The 26,734-nt window shown below is 39.1% G+C and overlaps 1 protein-coding gene across 2 annotated transcripts in view; it reads right to left on the bottom strand.

The window, feature by feature from the left end:
* JMJD1C (jumonji domain containing 1C) overlaps window positions 1–26,734 on the bottom strand; it is a 177,750-nt gene that overhangs the window by 99,564 nt on the left and 51,452 nt on the right. For both annotated transcript variants that reach the window (XM_069795964.1, XM_069795969.1), the window contains exon 2: window positions 19,170–19,334. In XM_069795964.1, the coding sequence (XP_069652065.1) occupies window positions 19,170–19,334 (165 nt within the window). The remainder of the gene's footprint in view (window positions 1–19,169; window positions 19,335–26,734) is intronic.

Here is a 26,734-nt window from a genome sequence, read left to right as displayed (position 1 = left end):
AAAGGTCTGCATTTTAGCCATGGAGATCGCACCCCTGTCAGGTGACTGAACACAAGCTGTCTCATGTAAATGTGCGCTTCATCACTTTAGTGATGCATTTTCTGGAGGCAGCTGCATGCTGCATGTCCTGTGAACTGCTGTGACTGACCACGTACAGGCAATATTGGAAGACTGCATTCAACTTTGAAAAAGGGAGCTGTGGAGTACGACTGCACAACTGAAACATCCTGTTGTCAGAGGATAATGAAAACTACTTAGAGGAGATATTCGTTGTTAACAGTCCTGTACTCCACAGAAAATGCAAAGCTCTGATTCCACTGTCCCTGGACTGACTCACATGGAAAGCATAGCTATAACAGGGGCACGCACCCTATGCACGAGGCAGGTACCAGCACCACAAAAACACAGCTGAACAGCACAAGAGGGGACCAAGGATCCAGGACACTGAATAAATACCAAATGGCTCTCAGGAATTGTAAAGGGAGTAAGAGAGAAGGAACAAATGGTACATTGACATGTTGTGTCTGCTTGTTGGCTGTTGTAATGTCGGCTTGTTTGGTTTTGGTTTTTTTTTTTTGGTCTGGACTATTATGGTTTCGAGTATCTTTACAAAATTAAGGTTACTGAAGCTGAATTTTCAGCAGAATGTGGAACCAGAGCTCCCACAAGGGGAGCACTTTGAGAAGGGAGATTTGAAGCTAGTGAGAAACTTTTAGGAAGTTTTAAGAAGCCCTAGCAATCAGGAGGTGGCAGAGGATGAGGTGTCTGTACTCTAAGCCCTGTACCTTACCTCAGAAAGCATGTTCTGCACACTGCCCTGCCAAACCACATTATAGGCACAGGATTCAAAAGTGTGGTCCAGAGGACCTTTTATCTGTTATGGCCACAGGAAGAAACTCATCACAAGATTGTTACATACATCAGCGAATTTCCTCAGAAATCTGGTTAGCCTCTTCTAAAACCACTTAAGAAGAGGTTGTGTGGCTCATTGCTCAGTTCCGAAAGAGTTAGGAAATACTGGGAATGAAAAGCTTTCTCTGTATTACATGGAGAACATCTTCCATCTGGCTGAGATGACCTCCCTACAGTCATCAGTCTTGTGAAATGGATCCTTGCACAAGACCTGGCAAAATGAGGAAGAGAACTGGGGATAAAGAGGAGAATGGAGCTGAACAGCATATCCCTTCAGCATCACACATGTCTGGAGTGAGGAATTTGTAGGCATCACAGAACAGGGATCAGTGATTCCTCAAACCTAGATTATATTGTGAAGAATCTGTAAAACGATAACATTGCTTTGCTCTGTGACCATCACCCCAGTTCCTTAGTTTTTGTTATGCAGAAGTAGCATGGGGGGTTTCCCACTTTCAGTTTTTCTTTGAGAGCTCTGATGAAAGCTGTACATCACTGGTAATCTGGGACTCTACAAAAACATACATACTCCTTCTAATAGCCACTCCTCTACTCAACACCCCACCTGGAATCAAGGCAAGGGATTCTCTCCTATCCTTTCCTCCAAGAATGGCAAAAATGACATGATGAAAACATCATCACAAAGGAGCAAAAGAAAAAACCTGGACTCCATCCTATTCTGATCTGCAGTCTTCTGTGCCAGCAGTAATCCTCCTTTCAAAGGTAAAACAGAGACAACAGCTACCACCAGATACTCTACGATTCTGTTTACCTCAGCAAGTAGGATCTATGTGCTTTGGTGAAAAAGCAGAATCATTTGAACCACCTTCAGTCTCTTGCAGAGAAGAGACCAGGGAGAACAAAGACTCCCCCTCTTGACACCAGTGAGGTCCTGCAACAGTTCTCTGAATTTGGAAGATGACTACCTTAGATTCTGGCAATCACTTGCCTGAAAAAGCTATGTTTTAGTACAGATCTCATTCTGGCTACAATTAGGAAGAGAGTGAACCAACAACTGCTGGAGACTGACTCTTACATGCTAACAAATTCAATCTAGACAAACAAAAGCTGATCAAAACAACCAGAAGAAATGGTAAACAGCACAACTACACTGTAACATTTGCATTCTTTCCCCAGTTCCTCTCACACCCAAGGTTTTTTTGTTCTTTGCTGATGAATTCCCAATTCCCTTTTTTCCCTGCCAGCAGCCTCCATCCCAACACAAGCCCCTCAGACAGCTCTAGAAGCACCAACATTGCTTGCACTGTCATCAAACAGCAGCAGCGAATTAAACCAGGCACCAGTCATAGCTTGGAAACAAATGCGAGCAGTTCAAGTAGACAACTCTACTCTTTCACGCTTATCCTGTTACTGATGGTATCTCCTTTCAAACAGTGAGATACAACCTATCTCAACACAAGCAGCACATCCTGGAGGCAAAGGAAGAAGTGACTGAATCCTCCTTTCTCAGCTCGGCAGCAATCACAGTAAACAAAAGAGGAATTATAGAGTAACATAGAGCCAAATTTTTGCATGACTGCTAAAATCTTATTGAAATTGGAAATCAGACAAAATTAAGCGGAAAGTCTTCTTTACTATTTCTATGCCTAGGGATCATAAGAAATCACAACTGAACTCACATCCTGCAACAAAACTACTCAAGAGAATGATTTCTCAGTAATAAAATTGTATTTCCAGCCTTCATGGGTGCAAGCTGAGCCTAGAACTATTAACAGGCTGCAAACCATTGCTTGCATGAGTCTGGAGAAATGACTCAGATCTGTAAACTGCCCCACTAATCTCAAAGCAGAGCACTACTGAGTCCGTGTCCACGTGGTGGAAATTCTGGCCTTTCTCTACATACAATATAAAGATGAAATTTTTGCTAACCATTTTCATCACTTTGTCGCAGTCAGGAGTTACGTTATTTCCCCCACTCTACAACTGTTCCCACTTGCAAGCTTGTCCCTCAGAGGGGGACTGACCTGCAAGACAGTTCAATGAGCAGTAAAATCTAAAGAACAAAGAGAACACTGGTTTTGTCTGCACAGCAGAGGAGACAGAAATATGGTCTGGTGAACTGATCAAAGCCACTGAGGAAGGGGGAACATGGGGAGAGATTCAGTGAAGGTGGATCCAAGCTACAGTCTCTGACACAGGACACCCAAAACACTGTATAAAAAAAATAATCTGTATAGAACAAATGACTTGAGAGAGTGATTAAAACCACTGGCCAAGAATTACAACAGTTGAAAACATACAGGATTGAAAATTGTTTTACATATGGATTTTTTAAACTTATTTCCACTACTCTGATGGGAAGGCTGTTTGAAGACAACATTTCTTTAACACAAAAAAAAAACCAACCAAAAAAACCCAAAAAACCCCTGATTAGCCTTACTTATTACAGTTAATTTGTGGGTAGTTCATACCCATATTCTCATGTCTACCTTGGAAATGGAAAATAAGCCTCAGTTTCTGATAAATTAACATTACTGTTTTTACCTGCATACATGGTTACCAATATTCTTTGGCTCCTCAGCATTTTGGATCATGGTTGAAAACAGAATTTCAAGAGAAGCAAGTATCTGCTTTGGCCTAATGGCTTATTTTCCATAAGAAATTTGATACAAACAGTTACTGGGTTTTCTCCATTTACTTTTTATAGTCAAAATGTTATTGCTGGCAAACATAACAACAGTACTCAGAATTTACTGTGTTTTATAAATCTTGCAATGACTTTCCTGTTATCTCCCATCTTCATCTCTCATTTATGAAAATAAACAGATCTTTTAGTTAATTTCAAAGACAAACTCTAAAGGCAACTAGCAAAAATCTGGATTACATTACCTGAAAGAACTATACTGAAACTGTACTGAGAAAGCAAACTGCATCTAGTGCTTTAAACACAATGCATATGCTAAGACCCTGGTTAAAACCAGTGGAAAAGGTCCATAAATGTTAAAGAGAAACACTTCCCCAAGAGGAAGTAACTAGCTATTGACTACCTTTCATAGTCTCACTGTGCCAAAAACATCCATAGCTAAGTAACAGACCTGTACTTTCTCTATACAATTTAATTACTTAGATTAAAAACAAAAAAAAAAACCAAAAAAAACCAAAACACAACCAAACAAAAAAAATCCCCCACAACATCAGTGCCACAGTGTAAATACATATACTAAAGCATATGTTAAAATACCATTAATATATAGAAGGAAGTGTTTAGAGTCCTGTAAAACCAGGGAAGAAGCCAGTCTGTCTCTGCTACTATCCAAAATGTGCTTAAAATAACACAAAGACCTGGGGCGGGCAGGCAGGCAGGCACAGAATGACTTAGTTTTCTAATTCTCTTGGTAGGTAAGATGTCACACACTGTATTACCAAAAGGCAGGCAGATACAGGACCAGTCAAATGACATCCAGTAGCATTAAACTGCCCTGCCTGCATGTGTGGAACAGTTGCCCTTCCTGCTTTCACTTGTACTTTGTACATGCATTTGTAACCTTTATGGAGATGACATTAATCATTTTGCCACTTTGAAAGCAAGCTTAGATTAGATATTCAGAGGAGGGTTTAAAAGGCCCAATAAAAGGTACAGTGGTTATTCTAATAAATAATCTAGTATACAACGCGTGCCAATAATGTCATTTGTATTGAAGGAACTCCAAGTACGTCTATCATTAAAAGATTGTGCAATTGCAGCAGCCAAAGATGTTGAAACTGACATTCTACAGCAGTGGCATTAATTTCAGAGCTGTGTGCCAAAATATGATTAATCACAGTTCACTGGGTATTTTGATAGTAACACAGGAAAATAGCCTGTTGTAGAAAAAACATATGATCAATTAAGAATGCCATCAAGCCCCCCATAAGCCTAACTATCTACTAGTATGAACACCACAGCGGTTATATATGCAGATTAACTCCCAAGATATAGGTTATATATATATATATATATATATATAAAGGACATAAGATCAAAACTGTTAATAAGAGAGCACACACAAAACCGCATAAATTCTTCCCTAAAAAAAGCTCATCTGAGACTATGCACATCTGAAGGAAACAGAAATTGCTGCACATTCAGACAGACAGCAGAGCTGAGCTTCTACCTGACCACATTTTGGAGAAGGAAGAAAAGAAGTGAAGAATCACAGCAGGTTCTCTACATACTACACATACTGGTCAGGCTTATAAAAATCATCTGCAATCCCTTCACCTGCAAATCAAGTTAAAACACAATATTCCGCTAGGACTGCACCAGTCTTAACTAATCAGGTACTGCTGCTGTCTGCTGCTGCCTTCACCAGCAAACTTGACAGCACTTAGTGGAGGTTCATACAATTCTGTCTAGGTGATGCCCGACTGCATCAGAACTTTTATATCAAACTGACTTCTATCTCAAACCCGTAACTGCTTTTTTTCCACAGGACGGAACCTAGTGTCTTACTAGGAAGTAGGAAAACATCCATAAAGCCCTAAGTACTTAATAAATAAATGCACACAGTGATTCTATTTTAGTTTTATGTTATTTCCAATATGACAAAGTCCCAGAAGACTTCCTGACAATTTAATTCCCACATAATCGTCAATAAATCGCCCTAAATATTTCTCTTTCTCCCCATAAGAATTAATTGCACTATGAGTCTTGGAAAATGATGGCACACAAATACCTATCACTCTACTTGCCAATAAAGGATCAATAGCAAATTCTTTACCAGCTCTCAAACTACCCTGTAAATGCTTCTTACCCAAAAAGTAAAACAGTATCGATTAGGTCTGTCCAAAGTAATCTAGAGGAGGAGACACTCTGGAAGCTGGAGGTGCTGCCCAGTCTTCAGGATTAAAATGATTAGCATCTTGCCTCAAACTTCAGTAAGAATCTGATCCTGGCAAACTTGCAGCAGCAGTTTACAGAGGTGTCCAGACCTCTTCACATACTCTACAATCCACTACTAACAGGATTCCTGAACGGGAATGTGTTGTTTTGGTGCATCTTCAAACTATCCTTTCTGTAAGCTACAAAGATATACCCTGGCATTTCCGTAGTACTTTAGATAATCATGACATGAAAAAGAAGTTGGCTTTAAATTTAATAGCAATAAAAAAGTTGTATGAATCATTTAGAATACTTAAAGTACTACAAGTACTATAATAATAATAATAGTAAAAGTACTATAAGCAAAACCATACCTGGACAAATAGAAATACTGAAACCAAAACCAAAAAGCTTTACCTTGCTAACAGAGTCTCACTACAACACTGGTTAGAACAAATACAGCCTATATACAGATAAATACACCACAATACATAGGAACATTATTCTCTAAAAAGCCAGTTATACTCTTAAATGCAAAATTAATGTTAAAAAGTTCCCATAAAGCACATACATGGATTTTGGTTGTATTAATATTAATATATAGCTTTATTATTACATTTTCAAAATAGCTAAATTCATCAACCAACGATAAGAAGTAGTCTTTGGCTCATTTCAGGATTCAGCTAAATGTTTCTGTAATTCCAAAGGCATCTAGTCAGCCCTACAAATCAGTATTTTCTTCTTATTGTGATGGTACTAATATAGTTTGTAGCAATTCAGTATATGCATTCAAAATCCCAGCAATGCCCTTCAGTGAAATACCTAATAATTTTTCAAAGCCATTGGAAACTAAAGCCATGAACAGAAATAATTTCTAAACATTACTTAGCAAAAACTGAAAACATCAGTTATCAACATTCTTCTCATATGGAACTCAAAACATAGCACTGTACCAGCTACTAGGAAGACCATTAACTATATCCCAGCTGAAACCAGGACAGCATCATTTATTAAAATAAATGAGGTACTTACCCAATGTCTTAGACTCAAAATTGGTGAGAAATTTCAAATTAAAATACTCAGTCAAGAGTTTTTCAGAATGATGCATTATATGTAAGAATAGTTAATTTTTTTCTTAAACAGTTCTGTTCAAAAATTGAATATTGAGAAGTTTCATGTAAATTTCTAACAATTGCTTAACTAATGAACGAAGTCTTTTCCATAAAGCAATCAAAATGGAACACAAAAGCAGCTAATAAAACACCAAAAAGCTTAATTAAATACTTTTTTCTACCCATGACTGGTGTAGACCCTATGACAGTCAGCAGACAAAAAAATAAACAATAAATCGTTAATTGTGTTAATAATTCACCTATCTGTAAATAAGAAGTCAGACTTACTCAGGGTTATGGGAGGTCAAACATGTTTCTCTAGTAAAATATTAATTACTGCTAAAGGATATTATTTTCAAACAAAGACCCATTCCTAATCAATACTAGACTATTTTGATTGCTTGCAACATCAATCTAATGAATATTTTTCTGAAGTTGTTTTGGTTCCTAAAGACTTTATGTAGCCCTAAATTTATAGCTCTTAACATCGATTCATTTTCTGGTATTATTCTATGTAATAATACTTTAAACATGCAATGCACACTAAAGATAAAATATCTTAAAGAATTAGCAATAACTACCGCTGAAGTAACCTCAAGCTTTACTGCAAGGAAGAGCAGATAAGATAGGAAGGAAAAAAAAAAACAAAAAAAAAACAAAACCAAAAACACAAAACCCCAAACATAAAACCAAGTTTCATTGTATGTCCTTCTTCCATTTATGTGAATATTCCACGCTGCAGAGGGTAGAAAAGCAGAAGTGTTATAAAACCACAGATATGACAAAGTGGTTGTTTCTCAATACCTGATGAATTTCAAAAAATAAAATGGTTTCAGTGTTGTTCATCATTTCTTTAAGACTGACATCATCCTAACAGGACACACGCTGCAAAGAGAAACATAAACATCTTCAGTTTAAGTTTTTGCTTTTTCTTTTAAGAAGTCATTGAAAGTGTATTTGCCACTTCTAGCCTTTGACTTGACTCCTGATTTGGCCATCAACTGGAAGGATGTTAATCCCAGGGTACAAGAAAGGAAGTGGTAAAACAATATACTCCCAGCCCTGGCCTCTGCGTGCTCACAGAGAGAATGGATTTTGAACCCATTGCAGACAATTAGATGTGGCATGTAAAATGAAAACTGTATTTTTTTTTTTATTGAAGGAAAAAAAAAAAAGAGAAGAAAACTGCTCAGCAGAAGAAACAAACCTCTGCCTTCAGCATCTTCCTCCTCTATCCTTCTCTCCCCATCTATACACCCTCACAATTCCAATTACCCTGTGATTACTGCCTAATCACATCTTAATTCTTCTCATCATGAGTGGCATGACCTGCAGCCAACCAACATTTTCATTCCTCCTGCCTAGCTGGGGCACATGGAGAGCCATCAAATCTGAAAAGGGCTTCTGAAGTGCTGATGGAATCCATGTCAACATAAATGCTGCAACATGAAGTTCAGAAAGTAACATGCATTCCCATACAAACACACACCTGAAAGGAGCTAGCAAGTACTTCAGGAAACTGTTATGACAGTGAAGCCAGGAACACAGGACTTACTAGTTTTACTACTTAAGAGTTTGTTTTTCAGAAAATAAGAATGATAGTCACTTTGTCAAAAAATGAAGTTACCAGAAATTTTAGGACACTAAAGATAAAAAATACAGATTCTATCCCAGCTAGCCTCCTCATGCAGGTTAAACACTTGAAGCTGACAGGCTGTTCCTGAACTTCTTTCCTATGTTCAGCTTTCTCCTTAGAAATTAAGATAAATTTTAAAAGTAAACATACTAGATATACAACATCAAATCATTGCTAAAACAACTTAAGCAGCACATGAGGTTGCTGTGGAAACTTGACTTTTTGTGGTCCTCAAGAAACTGCCATATATGAAAACAGATTGCTCATGATAAATATATCATGCAGAGCCCATTTACAATGCTTTAGCACCTACGACAAAGAAGAAAAAAGACAACCTTTTGCTCCAAGTGCTTGATTTAGTCTGTTTTAGTGTAACTGAACGCCTGCAACATCTGCCAGCAAAAGAAGTTTCTGTTAAGGGTAGCTAACTACTGAGATTTCATTTCAAAATCTTTTTCAAATGCAGAGCCTTGAGAACACAGAACAACAGAATGAAATCAAAATATATAATAAACCAGAAGTGTTCAATACTATTCAGACATGTTTATGTACAGACAACGCATAGTACTAAAACAATAGCACTTCATTCTCACATATATCCCTGCTTAGTTCACAAGAGCTTAGAGTAAACTATAACAAAGAATATTTTTGTGTACTGGTGCGGGGGAGCATGAGTGTGTGCACACACCCTAGGGGACAGAACTTGCAGAACTAACCAAAATTGAGGGGATTTTAAGCCAAGCTACCAAAAAGGGGAGGTAGCAGCACTGTCCCTTTCAGCATCAGTGAGAGATTGGTTAAATTCAGTGTGAAACCACACCTGTAACAGATTGAGCTGAAAGGAAGTTAGGTTTTTGTTTTGTTTTGTTTTTTACCTGTTTGTAAAGCAAAAGTACTTTACAAATTGCTACCATAGCACTACTGAGGTCCAGTTCTGGGCTGCAACGGGGAGATTTTTTTTTTTTTTTTTACAGGCTCTGTAAAAAAAACACATAAAGGAGACAACCTTTTCCACCCAACAGCCTAACCAGCAACATGAGTAACACATTCACCCCATGAGGTGAAGAAACTAGCCTTTTTTCAATTCAATTTCCTTGTTATCCCAAATACTAACTTCCTTTTCCACGCCACAAGGGCTCAAAGGACTAAAAAGTCTTCCTCTGTGTCTTCTCCCCAGTCCATGTTGCCAATTCTCTTTTTGAATCTAGCAACACAAGATCCCCCACCATCATTTATTCTGCTTATTCAAAATTGTGAAAGGTCACACCCAGTGACAAGACCTGCTGCTACTGCTGTAAAAAGAAGTAAAGCACTACAAGAAAGTCCCAGAAATCAAGAGAATATTGTTTCATGGGTGCCGGTTCTGTGATAGACTGAGAAGCTAAAATACCACAACGCAATCATGACAAAAAACGCTCTATGGAGTCACTCCCTAGAAAAGGAGACCTTAGAAGCAACAGTTACATTGTTTACGCCAATAACCAAAATTCAGGTGGAGCTGAAGTATATGCTTGCTTAGTACCACCAAAAAAGCTTCCTTCAGATTCTCAGTACTTTGCAAAATGCAGAATTTTTACCCTAACCTAGAAAAACAGTGTTTGGCTTCATCCAGACATTAATTGCACCTGAAGCTCCTATGTCTCAGCTGTAGGAGAACAGACTCTATTCACACAAGGCCAGAGATATCCAAACAGTAATGTGTAAACTACTGAAATACTTTTTCAGAAAAGGGGCTTCGCATTTTGGGTGGGTTCTCCATGCTGCTATATGTTTCAGGTGGATATTGAGACTTCATACAGCACATCATGGGATTCACAATGAAATCCAGAAGAAACTGCTGGAATTCTGGGAAAGGAGAACAAGAAACTCATAAAACTCTAATTACACCTTCCATAACTCATCTTACTCAAGTCAGCATGAAGAAAGCAGCACTTCAGTACCGCACAGCTGAGAAGTCATTAATGCACAGAAGCAGCAGTGGAGATTTTAACAGTGGGTGGCTTTCAAAATTAGCTGCCAAGTAGATTTGACAGGTGTAAAGCCCAGCTGCTCCTCCCCACCATCACAAGAAAAACACCGAGCAGTTGCTTGTAGATGGAAGTCTTCTGGCACAGCTTTCCTCATTCTGGACAGCCACCATTCGGATGGAGGACAAGTACCACGCTGACATCCTTCCCTCACTGTACAACCTCTCAACAGGTACAGGTCAGGAGATTTTTTTATTTTTTTTAATGTTTTTAATAGAGAGAAAAATACTATATTTGTGTGTATATCTCTATATACACACACATCTATAACTACATACCCACACATATATAAAATGCAAATATTTGTAATATAAGCCGTAATTTATATAAACAGCAACAAATGACACTGTGAGTGACCAGACTGATGGAGATACACAAAAGGCACCACAGGCATTCAGTCATTCTTCCAAAGCCCAAGCTCCAGAAGTTGAATTTCCAAAATATTGTGCTGAAATAACCAACTGCATCCACATGCCTATATTCTGTTCGCCACCGTATCTCCAAAGTTGAGCTGATCCTTCTAGTTCATTGAAGAAGTTCAGATGATCTAGAGAGCTACAAAGCAATTTTTCTTCAGCACAAATGAAAAATTTGTTCTCATAAATGGAAAAAAAACCCAAACAAACAAACAACAACAACAACAACAAAAAACAAAACAAAAAAACCCAGAGACTTAGGAATTTCCAGTCAATTCCAGAGGACACAGCACAAGTCTTTGCTTTTATACCTGATGAAGCTGTGGAGTAGGTCCTACACAGAAACTGGAAGTGTGAATGCAGTTCAGATACACCTACACTAACCTCGATCTAGCTGACTATGCTATCAACAGGAGTATAACCATATACTGAGCCAATATAGGTTTCAGCACCAGTTATAAAATCAATATGCAAGCGGTTATCCTGCACTGCATACCCTGCAACTGTGGCTGCTCTGCTTCAACTGCCTGGCTTGAATATGGAACCTTGAGAAGCTTCATGTCTATCTTTTACAGAAACACATACAAATTATTACCAGCATTTCATTGCTATCTGTCTTTTGAACAGGTGCAAGTGACAGAGGCACACTCAATTGGGAGTACTGCTTAGTGTTGCAGCTGAAGGATGCTAAACAATATCTAGTTATTTAATTTGTATAATCCTTGGAGAACAAGAAGTGCTTTACCAGGAGGAAAGAACCTGAAATAGGGACCTTCAGGATGCTGTGACATACTAAAGCAGCTTTCTTTAAAGGAGCTGCCAAAATGGCAACTCCCAGGCCCGTATGATAAAAATGACTTGTGCTTACTGTTATTTTAAGGCTAAAGTCCAGAAAATAGTCTATTTTGTTTGGAATTCTAGCACTCCTGTAAGTGAATTTGACATTAAAAACAATTCTTAGCGTAGCACTTAACTACAAAAAATATTTTATGTATTTTATATATGGAAGCACGCTTTTACAAAACTAAATCCTTTCAAATAAAAAGGGTCCCCATTGCTTAGAAGTGCAAGTTTTATAAGAAGAAAGTAAAAAACAAAAATTAAGTATAAGCTTGCCATTAGCCAACACCTTGAGACAAAAAACTTTGAAACAAACAAAGCAGTAGTGTAAAGTGCGCAACAGGACCAGGGCCACATACAAGTCAGCACTGCAGTGAGGCTTTCCACTCCGTCACTCATTTCCAGAGGGGGAAGCCACAGGACAACACCCATATTTCACAATGGAGCATCTGGGGAGGCAGATTTCAGTTTATTGCTTGTTCACTTGGGGCATGTCCTGGGAAGGTAATGGCCTCTGCTTAGAAGGCTGTGTGGAAAGCAGTGGCTCCCAGTAAGCAGTAGTTTAAAAAAAGCAAGTGCCAAAGTACACAGGCGGGATGTGGTACTGCTTGAAACGTTTATGTTCTGTGGGAATATTACAGTAACGTACTCTCCAGCAAAGTAATCTTTGAACCATCTCCAAGTGCTGTTTCTGCATGTTACTGTCTTTCACAATGCAGCAAAAATCAGGTCATTTATGCTCTGCTGAGTCAGTTACTTAAATTTTGTCTTCCCCAAGCTCTAAAGTGTCTTAAATCTTTTCCAAGAAGCTGACAGTTTCCAAGCATTTTCTCCTCTGTTGTATATATATCTCATCTTTACCCCAGATTAGCAAGGTATACAAGCACTAGAATTCTGACGCAGGGAATGGAGAAGCTGAAAAGAATCCACTATTAGTTTTTGATTGCTTACCCTGGAAGTTACAGCACTTCCTCCCCTCAAATTTAAAATACCCTCAAAGTTTTTACTTATTTTTAGGACTCCAGAGACCAAGTCTTCTCTCTGCCTTACTTTCCATATACACGGTAATCCTTTGTGAACTTATTTCTTTTTACTGCTAGAGTATTTTGAGTGTCTGCTGAGGATTTAATCACAGTATCTGGCAGTGTATACCTCTATTTTTCATTGTGCAGAGGGAGGAGAACAGGCTGCAGTGAAGTAACTGAATATGCATGGGAAACATTAGCAGTATCTACAGAAACTCCTGACTTTGAAGGGGATCAATCTGATCCATGGAACCAATGTATAGAAGAGAAACTTACTCAGAAATGCTAAAATTAGACCATCAAGACAAGGAGGAAAACAAATCCTTGAGAGAGTGAAAAAGTGGTAGTGTGTCATGGTATAAACAGGAATGAACAAGGGACCTGTTCTACTTTCCATCATCACGCCAAAAATAAAGAATTTGATTTGTCTCAAGAATCTCTGGAAGCTCTATAGAAGCTTGTTGTTCAATCTGTACACTTTAATTGTGACACAAATGACAATAAACTGGCACTTTACAACTATTTGCTTTATAATCCAACACAATCAAGTCAGCTGAAAAAGAATACGGTCAAGCAAAAGGATTCTGCAATTGACAGCTGGGACAGAGGGGCACAGAGGGAGTGGGGGGGAAAGGGGTCTATAGGGTCAGAAGACAAGTCTATCCTCCACATGTCCATGAATACTTCTACTCTTATACTTTACCACCAAGTACCCTAACCTGCAGTCAGCACATGAATATATGGGCTCCTTCACATCTAACCGAACAAACGCATGCACTACCACCCAGAACAAACCTCATCTCATTTTTCTGCAAGACTACCTCCTCATTAGCATGATGGTGAGACTGAAGGCCCACAGTCGCACAGGTGCCACTGGCACTGTCCACTGTAAATCAGCTCCAGATTCTCACAGTGGAAAAGAGTTAGTCATTGCCAATGAAGACCCATTCTTTGTCCCTGGTTTTGTTATAAGCCTGGCTAAAGCTCTATATTCTTGCAAAGCCCTGGACAGAGTCCCAGGAAAGATTGTTCTCAAGCCACTGGTTTAGCAATGACTTCACTTGTTCCAAGAAAAAGAGACAGGCAAACCGACACACACTCTTTTTTTACTGGGGGGGCAGATTGAGTTGCTCCTGCAGCTACCCTACCTTCGGAGAAAAACATATTCAGGATCTCCTCATGAAACATATTTTAGCTTTTATATATATACACTCTTCAGAAATATACAATTGCAGGAGAACCAGTTCTTGCTGTATGCCAGCACCAAAACTGGGAGTGATACAGTTATTGCAGACCACAGGGCAAATCTGTTGGTTTGACAAAGTGAGTACTGTACAGCTAGCGAAACATTGTCTCCATATTCAAACCAACAGAGAATCTGTATGGATTCTTCTGATTTATTATATATGAATTCATACTGAATTCACAAGCAGCACTGTTTCATTTACAGGTGTAACAACAGGCAAAACAGTTTACAAAACAAACCATACCCAGAACACAGGAAACCCCTGACCCCATCACCTGTGCCTGTAGGTAACCTTCCCAGGCACCCAGCTCTGCCTGGCCAGCTAAATGTACCATTCCCCAGTCTTGTTTTTCGTCATACTAGACTGAATCAAACTGTTTCCTCCTTTGACATCTACCCTGCACAAGACTGCCAATTTCTTCCAAAAGGAAAAGGCTAAAATAAGATAACACTTTTCGTTCCCCTGTTCTACAGTAGTCTCTTCCTTTCTTGTTGCAAGTGCAGAAGTTTCTCATGTGTACTCCCATTCAATGCATTCACTTTTCCCTATCTCCAATTCCAACACTTTTCTTTCCAACCTCTTGTATTCTCCTAGGTCCTTTTCCTAGAAGTACAAACTTGTCATAATCTATCAATTTTAAACTCTAATCTTAACTGCATTTTCAATTACCCTTCTTCCCTTATTTTCTTTCCAAGATAATAGGACATGCCCCTTAAAATGCCCGTCTTAAATTTCCTTCTTTCATTTCTATCTGTAGACCTTCAAATGATAAATTTTCTTTTTAGCACATTATGGAAGTTTCCAAAACCCTCTTCCCAAACAAAATTATTAAGAAAAGGCACTCACTCAGCACCTTCCTATGCCTTAAACGTATAAAGCTGATGCTGTTAAAAAAAAAGTGAACTGCTATCTCAGTTTCTACCATGGTGTCCTCTCCTAGTTAGTCTTTAGTAAGAAAATGTAAACTTTTCCTCCACATTATTCTACTATTCTCTAAAATTACCCTAGCGGCTTCTGTCTATAGTCCTCTCTTTTTCTCCCTGTACACTTTATTTCTAGATATTTTAATATGCAATTAGAGTGACAGTAATTAAATTCAAACTGACAGCTCACAGAAGCATTCTGTTCTGTCCACATTAAAACCTTGGCTCCAATTTGTCACCTTGCCCACACACTTACTTCCATCTCCCTTCTTGGCTGCTGAGGGGACACCATCATACTCCTAAGACTTCAGACCAAACTGTATCATAGGCATGATTTTATCACTGCTCTCTAACATCCTAGTACCCAAAGTATTTCTACATCAGGGAGATTAATTTACTCCCCCTAAAATACAACTATTCTTACCCACCCACAGATCAAAAATTTTTATCCATTGTCTCAATTGCTTCAAAGTTGTTTCCTGAGGAATTAAAAAATCAATTTTGCCTCATTTTTGAAGTACTAGTAATTCTCCTAGCCCCTCACTTTAAGCCTATCACTCCCTTCTTTTTGTATCTTTGTGACACACCCCCACATCCCCCTTGTTTACCAAACTAAGCTGATGCCTTCAATTTCAACACCTTATCTAGGCTACTTTCTTAATGTGGAAAAACACACCACTCACTTCCACTACCTACACTTTTTAAATTTTCAAAAATCCATACTTTCCTTTTTTCCTATGCTACCCTTTTGGCCAAGAAGTTTTCTTCTGCATTGACATCTGTAAAGCATCTCCATTACTTGAAGAAAACAAGCATTGTTTTCCAAACAGTCTCTTCCCTAACATCTAGGCTACATTTATGCTGACATCACTTATCACCATTGCCATGTCCTTACACTTCTTGATAGTCTTTTCTTCTATGCTTGTAAATACCCCACATGCAGGGTGATTTCTGATTATACCAGTCACCTAGGCAGGCAAGAAGTTCTCCACTCTTTCCAGAAAATCATCTCACAAGAAGGAAAAGCATTTGATTACAGCATGAACAAGCTGAGGCACTACACTTCCTCTCTCTTTCACAGACTTACACAGCGGCCCAGAAACAGGTATTAGTCAACGTCAGATTGATCCTGATACGATGAAGCATGTTGCTGCCAATAGGACTCCAGGCTCATTTACAGTCAACTTTTCACCTTTGGCATAAACGAGGCAGGATCTCTACTAGAAGAAAAAATAATCTCATCATGAGAGAAATTTAATTCAGGGGATAATCTATCCCTCCTCTGTTACCAAGTTTCTAAACTAGGAGAAAGAGGTAGTACCTCTCACCTCCTTTCTCAGCACCTGACATAAGAGCCTAAAATCTTAAAGCACAGCTATATGAGGTCAACGGATGCTATGCTTTCAGTAACAGCTACACCTCAGGCATTCGAAAATAGCAAACATTTGTGACCAACTTGCATTCTAGCAATTTCATCTACAAAGTGGGCATTACATTGTATCACATGATTGAGTAATAAAAGAAATCCGCAATTATGAAGTACACAGATACTAGATGGATGACTGCCCACAGAAAGCCCCACAGGAAATTACAGACCTTGTCTTCTGATCAGGTCTGAATACCATACAGTAGATACAGAGTATGTTGACCAAATAAGAGAAGAACAGAAGGTGATAACCATCTAAATAAACAAGCACTTTTGATTCACTCCACTAAAGGCAAAGATCCTGTAGAACTACTACATAAAATATACTTAAACATTGCTTTGCTGTGTATATGTTAGCATCCAAAATAAAGTTGTACCAAAAAAAATTTATTTTGGTATTTAATATGAAGAAAAGATAGTCACGTACATGAATGATTTTTTTCAATATAGTTCACATGCATGGGAAAGATTGAGACTTTTCCTTTAATAACTACAGCAAGACTCAGCTTTTCAAAAAGAAAAAATGTGCTTTATCACATCCACACTTAGGATTTCACATAAAAGTGTAGATATTCCTATTGCTGTTTGGCAAATCGAAATTTTTTTACCTCCTTTTCCATTGCTTTCTCATTTTTAATAAGTATTGTTTTGAAAAAAAACCACCCCCAAACCTTCATAAAGGTCATCAACTCCACTACACTAGAGTATTCAGATAGTCTGGAAACAAAACCCAAAAGTATTATAGCAATTTGAGCACCCTCCCTGTTCCCCAAGGCCTGGCATGCTCAGTGCAGCTACTGATACAGAGCAGAACTTTTGGGAGGTTTCTATGGAAGGAATCTGGTCTAACTAGAGTTAATATCCTGTATCCACACTTTCCCTCAAATATGCATTTTCTGGAATGGATGACTACAGGGTTTGACTCAGAAAACAATTGTGAGAACATTTGTAGGCAGGCCACGTACAAATCCTGTGAACTTGTCATCTTTAACATCTGGAAACTGTGACCCGACAAGCTATTTGAGCCCCACTTTGGACTACCTGATTTGAATTTTTTAATTGTAAAAGCAGGAGGCAGATCTTTTGTAAACCTTCCTTCTCTCACCTATCAGCTACCTCAAGAACATAAACATTAAAACAAGAATTAAAAAATTGATAAGATGGAGATGGAAGAAAAAAATGTTTCTGCCTTCCGGACCAGCACAAGTTTGAAAAAGTCTCTACTAAAAAAGGTGCAACTAAAACATTTTCACACATTAGCAAAGATAAACTCTTAACTTGGGGACAGGATCAGCAGCCAGACTAGAATACTTTCTAGAAATACACCCCTTCTAAACACAATCTCTATCCTAAAGGGTGAGACTAAAAGCATGTAAAATAGCACCGTACTTAGATACTAAGTTCTAAGTTGCTAACAAAATTTAAAACCCCCATCTCAATCAAGGAGAGGCGGGTGGCTTCAAAGAGCAAATGACATAACTCCCTAAAACAAAAAATTCTTGCTCAAGGATATACTAACATGAAACAGTACATTTGCCCATACAAGCAAATATACAAAACAGCCTGTACATCCAGTAAGTTAGCTTGTTTTACTCAAGCACATTAGCACAAACATACAAGGTGAGTCAAGTAGGAATATTAACTGAAGAGGACGTAAGTCCATCCTAAACCACCGATGCATCTCTTCCACCACTAAGCTTTCTTGAAAAGCCTGCTTCATGACCTTCAGCATGACTGTTCCAACCACAGCTCCAGAAAAATAATCACGTGACAGCATTTCAGAAGTCCATCAAGTGCTCAGAGATGAGAATATGAAGGGAATATTTAAATGAAACACAGACACAGCTATGGTTCGGAGGAAAAAAAAAAATCTAAATTCATTATGACTACAAATTTCTAAAAACCTAAGACTGAAGTTATAGATGCTAAGCTTAATATCAAATATATATCTAAGACTTCCCTTCACCGTTTTGACAAATATGTTGGAGCTCCCTTTCACCTGCCAGTCTGTGAGAAATCTTCCCCAACTCTCCACAAAGCAAAAACATGCAATATAGTAGGTTCCTGAAATCTCATACCTATTTGGCTCTTCTGAAGACTTTGACAGCACTAACAGTTTCTTTGGAGAAAAAAGGAATACATGTTTATTGCTTATTAGGCTATCTCATCAGATCCTTAGTATTCATCAGGTCTATCTAAAGGCATGTCAAAACCAGGCACAACCTCCTAGCAGTTCTCTCAGCAGCTTTAATGTTTGGGCATCAGTCCAGAAAGAATGAGAGTCACAAGTATCATCTCATAAACCAGACAAGCGATTACCACTTACTTTATGGATCTTTACTCACTTTTCTCATCTTTCTGAATCCTGACCTGAATTGTAGATACACTCAACTCCCACGAAGAAGGTATAGCAAGCTTAAGAGTTTATTTTTCACCTTCGTTTCAATCCTCCACAGAGCAGTAAGATGTGTTGCTGAGAAGTTTGTATTTGTAAGATGCTTTGACTGTGTAAAGTGCCATTAGTTCTATTATGTCACTCAGAGACTAGTTTTGCAGTGCTCTAAGTTGATTCAAAAAGAAAGATGAGCAACTATTATCACATCACTCCCAACCTTTCAACACAAACATGCTTTATTATTATTTTCTTACCCTTTCCTTAGCCTCCTCCCCCTCCATGCTCATCACTCTCCACCACCACTTAAGTAACCTAGACAGTTTCCTAAGAAGGACATAATTAAAGAGATTAAAATAGTTTAGTAAATGCAATTGCTCAAGTATCTTACCAATGCAGGCCATTGAATTTGTTTGATCTTTGATCCCTGAGTCTGGCTTGGGTCCTTTCTTTTTGCCCAGACCAGCTGGCACTCCACCAAGAAGCTTGCGAAATCTTCATAAACTTTAACCCATTCTCGCTTTTCCCATTCAAGGTCATCAAATTCCACATATACCTGTGGAAATTTAAGAACAGGAAAGGACATACATTATTACATATACACACCATGTGTGCATCTACATGCATTTATGAAAGCATGTATTGTAAAATTTAATGCAAGAGCTTAATATTACCCATTTTATTGTTATAGTATGTGAAATTACATAATCGGGTCCTGCACCACAGAAGAAATTCTTCTTGGCAGTACATTTGTGCTGAAGAGATGAGGGTTACATTTGCTAAAACATTACTGTTAACAGTGGGTATCTTATCTCATGAATAAAAAGTATAACACCAAGTATTTACTACCATCATTCAAGCAATATATACAGCTATTTAAATATCAGTAAATAAGTTTAAAGAATACTTCTCATTCTCAGTTCAAATACTTGTCACAGAACACAAACCAAAGAAACACTGTTTCAAGGAAAGAAAAAAAAAAAAAAAAAGCAGCCATTTGGAACAGAACCAGAAAGGACATCCTGAGCCTGCAGACCCTGTTACTACAAGCAACCCCAACACACAGCACCTAACAGAAGCAGCTCAGTTTCTTGACATTTCTGTCCTCCTGGAATCCTGCTCTTTTGGAGGGGGAAAAAAAAAAAAAACCCACACAAAAAACCCCCCACACTTTTTGTTTCCAACTAAATTAATTTGGAGCCAGTTTGCAACTGTTTGATCTCATGCCATCCCTGTCCTGTAGGTTATACAGTTCCCCCCGACAGATTCTTAGAGAACAACCATACCCTCCCTCAGCTGCATTCACTAAGTTAAATATGCCAAACCTTTTGTCTCCTCTTGAAAAGGGAAGGAACTCAGAGCCAAAAAGCTATCTGCATTAGCAAACACAAACTCTTCTAAAACCATTACATTTCAAAATTAAACAATCTGTTTAAAAATTCTTAAAAAAATCAACATAATCAATTGTTTTCTTTTCCAAATTATGAGAAAATTCATAAGAAAAACCAGCTAGCATTATTAAAAAAAAAAAAAAAAAAAAGAGTTGCTGCTTGTCACACAAACTGGAGAAGGGAAGATGCTTTGCTACTCTCCTGAATTTCAGCTCTCAGCCACAGCCAAGGCAACTTCTGAAACTGGAGTTTCTTCCTCTATCTGCTTCTGAGAAGTTAAATCAGCATCACAGAAATATTCTTGTCTTTTTAACTTTGGTTAATTTTAGGCCTGCAACATACTTCCTTGTCTAGACTTTGTCTCACACTTTCCAAACATCTACTACATAGTGCTCCCTCTCATCTTGTCCTTCTCCCTTCTGTGTACACAACTTATATTTCCACCAAGCCTCTTCTCACTCTTGTACCAAAATCCATCATCCCAGTTTTCCCCCCATAGATAATTTTTTTAACCCATATTACTCCCATTCTGTTCCTACACACTCCCTTCCTTTTCCCTTCCCTCTTTAAAGCACCAGATTAAGCAGATAACTTACTGCAGTTACTTTCTTCTATGACAGCCCATTATGGCATCTCCACTTAAATTTTGTCCAAATAAAAAGAAGTTTCTTCTCCTGTCAAGCTATGCTCAGTCTATCCCTTTATTTCACTGCTCCCCCTTCTCGCAACCTCCACGAACTGCTCACTACTCTGACTTAACCACAGCTATCACTCACAGCGCACCTGACTCATCCACCCCCCTACCAAATACTGACACCTGACCATCCCTGTAGTTGTCACCAATATCATAGTCACAGCCAACTGGTCTTTCCACCTCTTATCTCACATCTCATCTTACTACTCATTTTCTTTCTTGCCTGTTCTCAATCACTAGGTCGAGGTAGAACGTGTGCAGGGCAGTTGTCTGCATTAAATACTGTTCCTTCTTTACTTCTCAAGGGCAGAGCCTTCCCTCTGGATTCACCACCTCCACATCCAGAATTTCTGCCGTTTGCATGCTGCCACTCCTCCGACATTTCAATTACCCTGGCTAATCACAGTCATCCCCCATCTCTGTATCGCCTTAGTCATCAACTCAACTACTCGTTTACCTTTCCCCTTTGCCCATTTCACTCCCTGAAACTAGCAGGAAAGTACTGCTAGTCTCTGCGGTGGCATTAGAATCTGCCTTAAAGGAACAGTTTGTATATAACATTATCCTCTCACCTCAATTGTCATTATTAAAGTATTGCCTGTTATTCTAACAAAGCAAGTAGAAAACAGCAGCAAAACCACAAAAACTAGAAGTTGTAAATTGACACCTTTCACTAAAAAGCACTTTTTAATAACTTAATTTCTATAAATTAATTTTAAAATACATAATAAAGTTGCAGAATAATAATATCACAACCAAAACAGAGTTAACAGTAAACATAGTAATGCTTTAAAGCACTAGCAGGAAAGCACACCATATCACAAATCATCTTTGCAGCAGTATCCTATATTTGCAGCTACTTTGAACCCTTCTAAAGAGGCATTTATTTCTGTAATTGATCAAACAACAAAATTTAAAGACAACCTTCAGTGACAGTACAGTCAAAAATCATTCTCTAAAGTCACCTTCCTCCTGGCCCCTCCTCCTGCAAATACCACTCAATTATTCTGGACTGGTCAAACAATTTTAGTTTAATATCTGGAAAGACATTTGGGTAATCCATAACAGGGTGTAAGAGGTTAAGCATCAGACCTCACACAGCAACAAAATTTAAAAAAAAAAAAATATGAGGCAAGGGGAATCAAGTGAATTAACGTTTTTGAGAAACACAGATAAGTCTAAACCGGAGTTAGCAGTTTAGAAACTGCCACACTAAAACATGCTGTATCTTCTGGACAGTAGCCAAAACTTGTGGATAACTGTGATACAATCTAGTGTTTGTGTGCAAGTTTTACACCCCAAATAAACTGAAATCCGGTGCAACAACAGTGGGAGTTATTGCTGAGCTATCAGCAGAGTCTCCTGGCACCGTATAATTAGATCTCCAAAGGAGCAGTTCCAAGAAAAGTAGAGAATGGAGCGTGGCGCTGAGCCAGTCTGCCATTGCCCAGGGCACCATATTCCTCCTCTAGTACGATACACACACAACCTTACTTGGGAATTACTTCTGCCAGCTTCCACCACATTCAGGTTTTGATGCCAAGACTATTAACTATCTGCTGCCTTTTCAAAGTTCATTTTTGAAAGGCAGAAACAACACAGATGAAACACAGAACCCAATCCTTCGCCCATTCTCCTTTTTGCTAGGAAATACTTACATCAGGAAAATACATTATGAATTTTTCTAAGGCAACAGTAAAGCCTCTGAAGAAGGCTTTCTCTGCACACTGACCTACCGCACAGAGAAAAGCAGTATCCCAAGCAACACAATTTTTTGAAAGGGAGTAAAAAGGGGAGAGGAGTAGGAAAGGAAGCAATCCAGCAACCTACGCCAACAAAATAAAATGTAGAGCCAAAGTTAGACCCCCTAAGGAGTGCAAAGGCTGAAAATATTTAATCTTTCTTGCTTCACTGATGAAATTCTGTACAGCAAAAAACTCAACATTTGCCTCCCCAGGAATGAATGCTGATTTTGAGATTTTTCAGCCAAATTTTGCTTCCTTGACTTGTCAACTATACAGAAGTTTGTGTTCCCAGAGTGGCTGGAGTCTTCTTACCACGTATACATTTACTCGCATAAAAAGGAGAAATTCCCACTGGGATGATATTATATTTATATAATTGGCATTAACGTGCTAATTCTGTAACTCACTACTATTTTCCAACAGGAAGCAGCATAAGCTTTCAGCATGCTTTTCCAAGTAAAGCAAGACAACAAATTAATTTCCAATGGAGTCAGCCAAACAACTGCAAGAAAATATTTCTGTTTCAAAGCCAAAACACAACAATCATGGTGAAAATCTCTACATGCAGCGCTGTGATCCAGAGTTTTCCAGTCACTTCTGCTCCAAATAAATATGTCTGACCAAACAAATTCTGAAATGCTTTAAATTGTCACGAAAGCAACGTTGACTTCCAGCAAATTTGACTTACAATACTAAAAAGCGTAGTCCATGCACCATCCACTTTCTTGAAACCACATGAGCGGGTAGATGCTGTTTGTAACTCCCCCATGCCACAGTAGTGTATGCATTGCTCACGGGCTGGTTAGTGCTGAAGACAACTGCAGCATTAACATTCCAAAGGCTGACTCCAGGTTAGGTAGGTTTGCCCTAGCAAGAGCTCCAAGCAATACAGTTACAAGAATCACTAAAAACTTGAATCATTTCAAGGCAAGGTAATCTCTAGTAACAAGGAAATAGAGTACTGTATAGCATTTATTTACTAAGTTTCTAACCTGGTGTACTTAAATGATCCATATACCTGATTTGTATTTAACAGAATACAAGTTCTGTTTTCTTTCCTAAGGGAACAGTGTACAGTTTCCCTTTTATCACCTGAAGTTTGTTAGCAAAATATTTATTTCTAAAAAAAAAACCAAGCAATCTTTCTAAAGATGGTTTTAATAAGGCAAAGAAAACACTTCTACTGTTGTACCACATCAAATAGTCTTTCATCAATACAAATTCGGCTACTGACTTCAAAGTGAGTCCCAGAGCACATCTTACTAGGTTTCATTCATAACATTTTTAAATTAAAAGAGAGAGAATATTATACCATGTGTAATTATAATGCATATATACTTTGGATGCCACCTATAAGCCTTGAGAACTCAAAACTCGGGTGCTAAAAATTATCTCTGGAATTCCAAAGTCTTAGTTACACAAGTTAAAAGATAGACCTAAAACTCTTAACATGTAATCAAGCATCAAAAACTAGTTGTCAATTTTCCAACCTTGTGATGTACAGTCAGGTAAATACAAGAATGTAAATCTTGTATGTAATTTAGCAAAAATTTACTTGAAAATACACAAGTACAAACAAACATGTTTCAATGGCAATAAATTACATTTTACAAGTTGGGGGGAGTGTTTTGTTTTGTTTTTAAAACCCATGGTACTATCATCAGAGGAAAAAAAAAATTTCCTGTTTGATGCCTCCAACTTATACATAGTTACTAAGAGAATCAGAAACTACATTACAAGATGTCAGGACAAAATTCCCAAATTAGCAAATTAAATTGCAAGTCCAAGTTAGCTCTTCCCCTCCCCATATCTTCCAGTGTTAGCTGTAACCTGCAAATTTTTAATTCTGGAGCACATATATTTTATGGGATATTTAAGAATGGCTTAATCTTGGCCCAGTAAAGAGGGTGCTAGGAGTTTCGTGGTTTTGAGAGAAAATCCACCTTCAGAAAAGAAAATCCGAGGAGCCAAGTGAGCAGCCAGTGCCTGCCCCTGCTGTCTGCAAAGGTGGATGAGGCAGTGAGTCCGGGTACCCCAAACCAAACTGCCACTGGCAGCGGTGCAGGTTTAAAATTGGCAGGAAGGTTTCCAGAGCTCTGAACCCCGTGCAACTCTGACAGCTCACTTAGCTCTGGTGGGATTTTTTAGCATTATACGTAGTTGAAAATGAAAACAAAGTACATTAGGGTCCAAAAAACGTCTCCATCTACTTATTGAGACGGATGCGATTGCCAAATACCTGACTGGTATAAACTAAAGCTAGTTGTAAGTACACGGGGAATGGAGCCAGTAAGAGCGTTTCTGTAAAACTTATTCGTCTTCCCATCTGGTTACCAATATCTTTGCCTTCTCAGTTTTTTACAGATTGTTTCTTTGATGAAAATGGCATTACCCAGCAGTCAGGTATTTCTAAATATATCTTCAACTAATCAAATGCAATCAAAGCACAATTTACTATAATGCAAAACAGCTTAACACAGTAAGATTATTACTGTGTTATACAAGTGCTACCCATTTTCACATGGAAAAGCAGTGAAATAGCAACTAAAGAGAGCAATAGGGTTTTTTGTTTAATAACAGGCTTGCAGTGTTGTTCTATGCTACCAAAATTTCCCCAATCCTTCATATTGGCATTTCATAGTCACTCTACATTAAAAAGAGCTCATAAAAGAATCATCATACCCTTTCCTTTATATACTTAAATGCTATATATTTGCATTTTACAAACTCTTCAAGCAAAATGGTACGGGGGGTGGGGGGGTGTATTTGAAAATACATTGGCATCAGTTGATACAGCCTAAAAACACCCAAAACAGTTGGAATAATGGCAATAGATTGGTCTTCAGCTATCAAATTCTTTAGGATTAAAAGATGGTGTTTGACCTCAGTACCTGGGAAGATTATGGAACAGTTCGTCTTGAGGGTGCTCACATGGCAAGTCCAGGACAAGCAGGGGATCAGGCCCGGTCAGCATGGGTTTACGAAAGGCAGGTCCTGCTTGACCAACCTGATCTCCTTCTATGACCAGGTGACCCACCTAATGGATGAGGGAAAGGCTGTGGATGTGATCTTCCTTGACTTCAGCAAGGCCTTTGACACTGTCTCTCATGGCATACTCCTTGAGAAACTGGCGTCTCGTGGCCTGGATGGGTGCACTCTTCACTGGGTGAAAAACTGGCTGGCTGGATGAGCTCAGAGGGTTGTGGTGAATGGGGTGAAATCCAGTTGGCGGCGGGTCACAAGTGGTGTTCCCCAGGGCTCAGTGTTGGGGCTGGTTCTGTTTAATATCTTTATCGATGATTTGGATGAGAGGATTGAGTGCCCCTCAGCAAGTTTGCAGACAACACCAAGTTGGGAGGCAGGGTTGATCTGCTCAAGGGTAGGAAGGCTCTACAGAGGGATCTGGACAGGCTGGATCAATGGGCCAAGGCCAATTGTATGAAGTTAAACAAGGCCAAGTGCCAGGTCCTGCACTTGGGTCACGGCAACCCGATGCAGCGCTACAGGCTTGGGGAAGAGTGGCTGGAAAGCTGCCCAGCAGAGAAAGACCTGGGGGTGCTGGTTGCCAGCGGCTGACTATGAGCCAGCAGTGTGCCCAGGTGGCCAAGGCGGCCAAGGGCATCCTGGCCTGTATCAGAAATAGAGTGGCCAGCAGGAGCAGGGCGGTGATCGTGCCCCTGTACTCAGCGCTGGTGAGGCCGCACCTCGAGTCCTGTGTTCAGTTTTGGGCCCCTCACTACAGGGAAGACATGGAGGTGCTGGAGCGTGTCCAGAGAAGGGCAACCAAGTTGGTGAGGGGCCTGGAGCGCAAGTCTTATGAGGAGCGGCTGAGGGAACTGGGGTTGTTTAGTCTGGAGAAGAGGAGGCTGAGGGGAGACCTTATCGCTCCCTGCAACTACCTGAAGGGGGGTTGTAGTGAGGTGGGTGCTGGTCTCTTCTGTCAGGTGGCTGGAGATAGGACAAGAGGAAATGGCCTCAAGTTGTGGCAAGGGAGATTTAGGTTAGATATTAGGAAAAGTTTTTTTACTGAGAAGGTTGTCAAACATTGGAATGGGCTGCCCAGGGAAGTGGTTGAGTCACCATCCCTGGAGATATTCAAAAAGCACATAGACAAGGTACTCCAGAA

This window comes from Haliaeetus albicilla, chromosome 11 (assembly GCF_947461875.1).
Source record: "Haliaeetus albicilla chromosome 11, bHalAlb1.1, whole genome shotgun sequence".
In the NCBI taxonomy this organism is placed as follows: domain Eukaryota; kingdom Metazoa; phylum Chordata; class Aves; order Accipitriformes; family Accipitridae; genus Haliaeetus; species Haliaeetus albicilla.
Note: the sequence above shows the minus strand (reverse complement) of the source record. Positions and strands in the feature narration are given on the sequence as shown.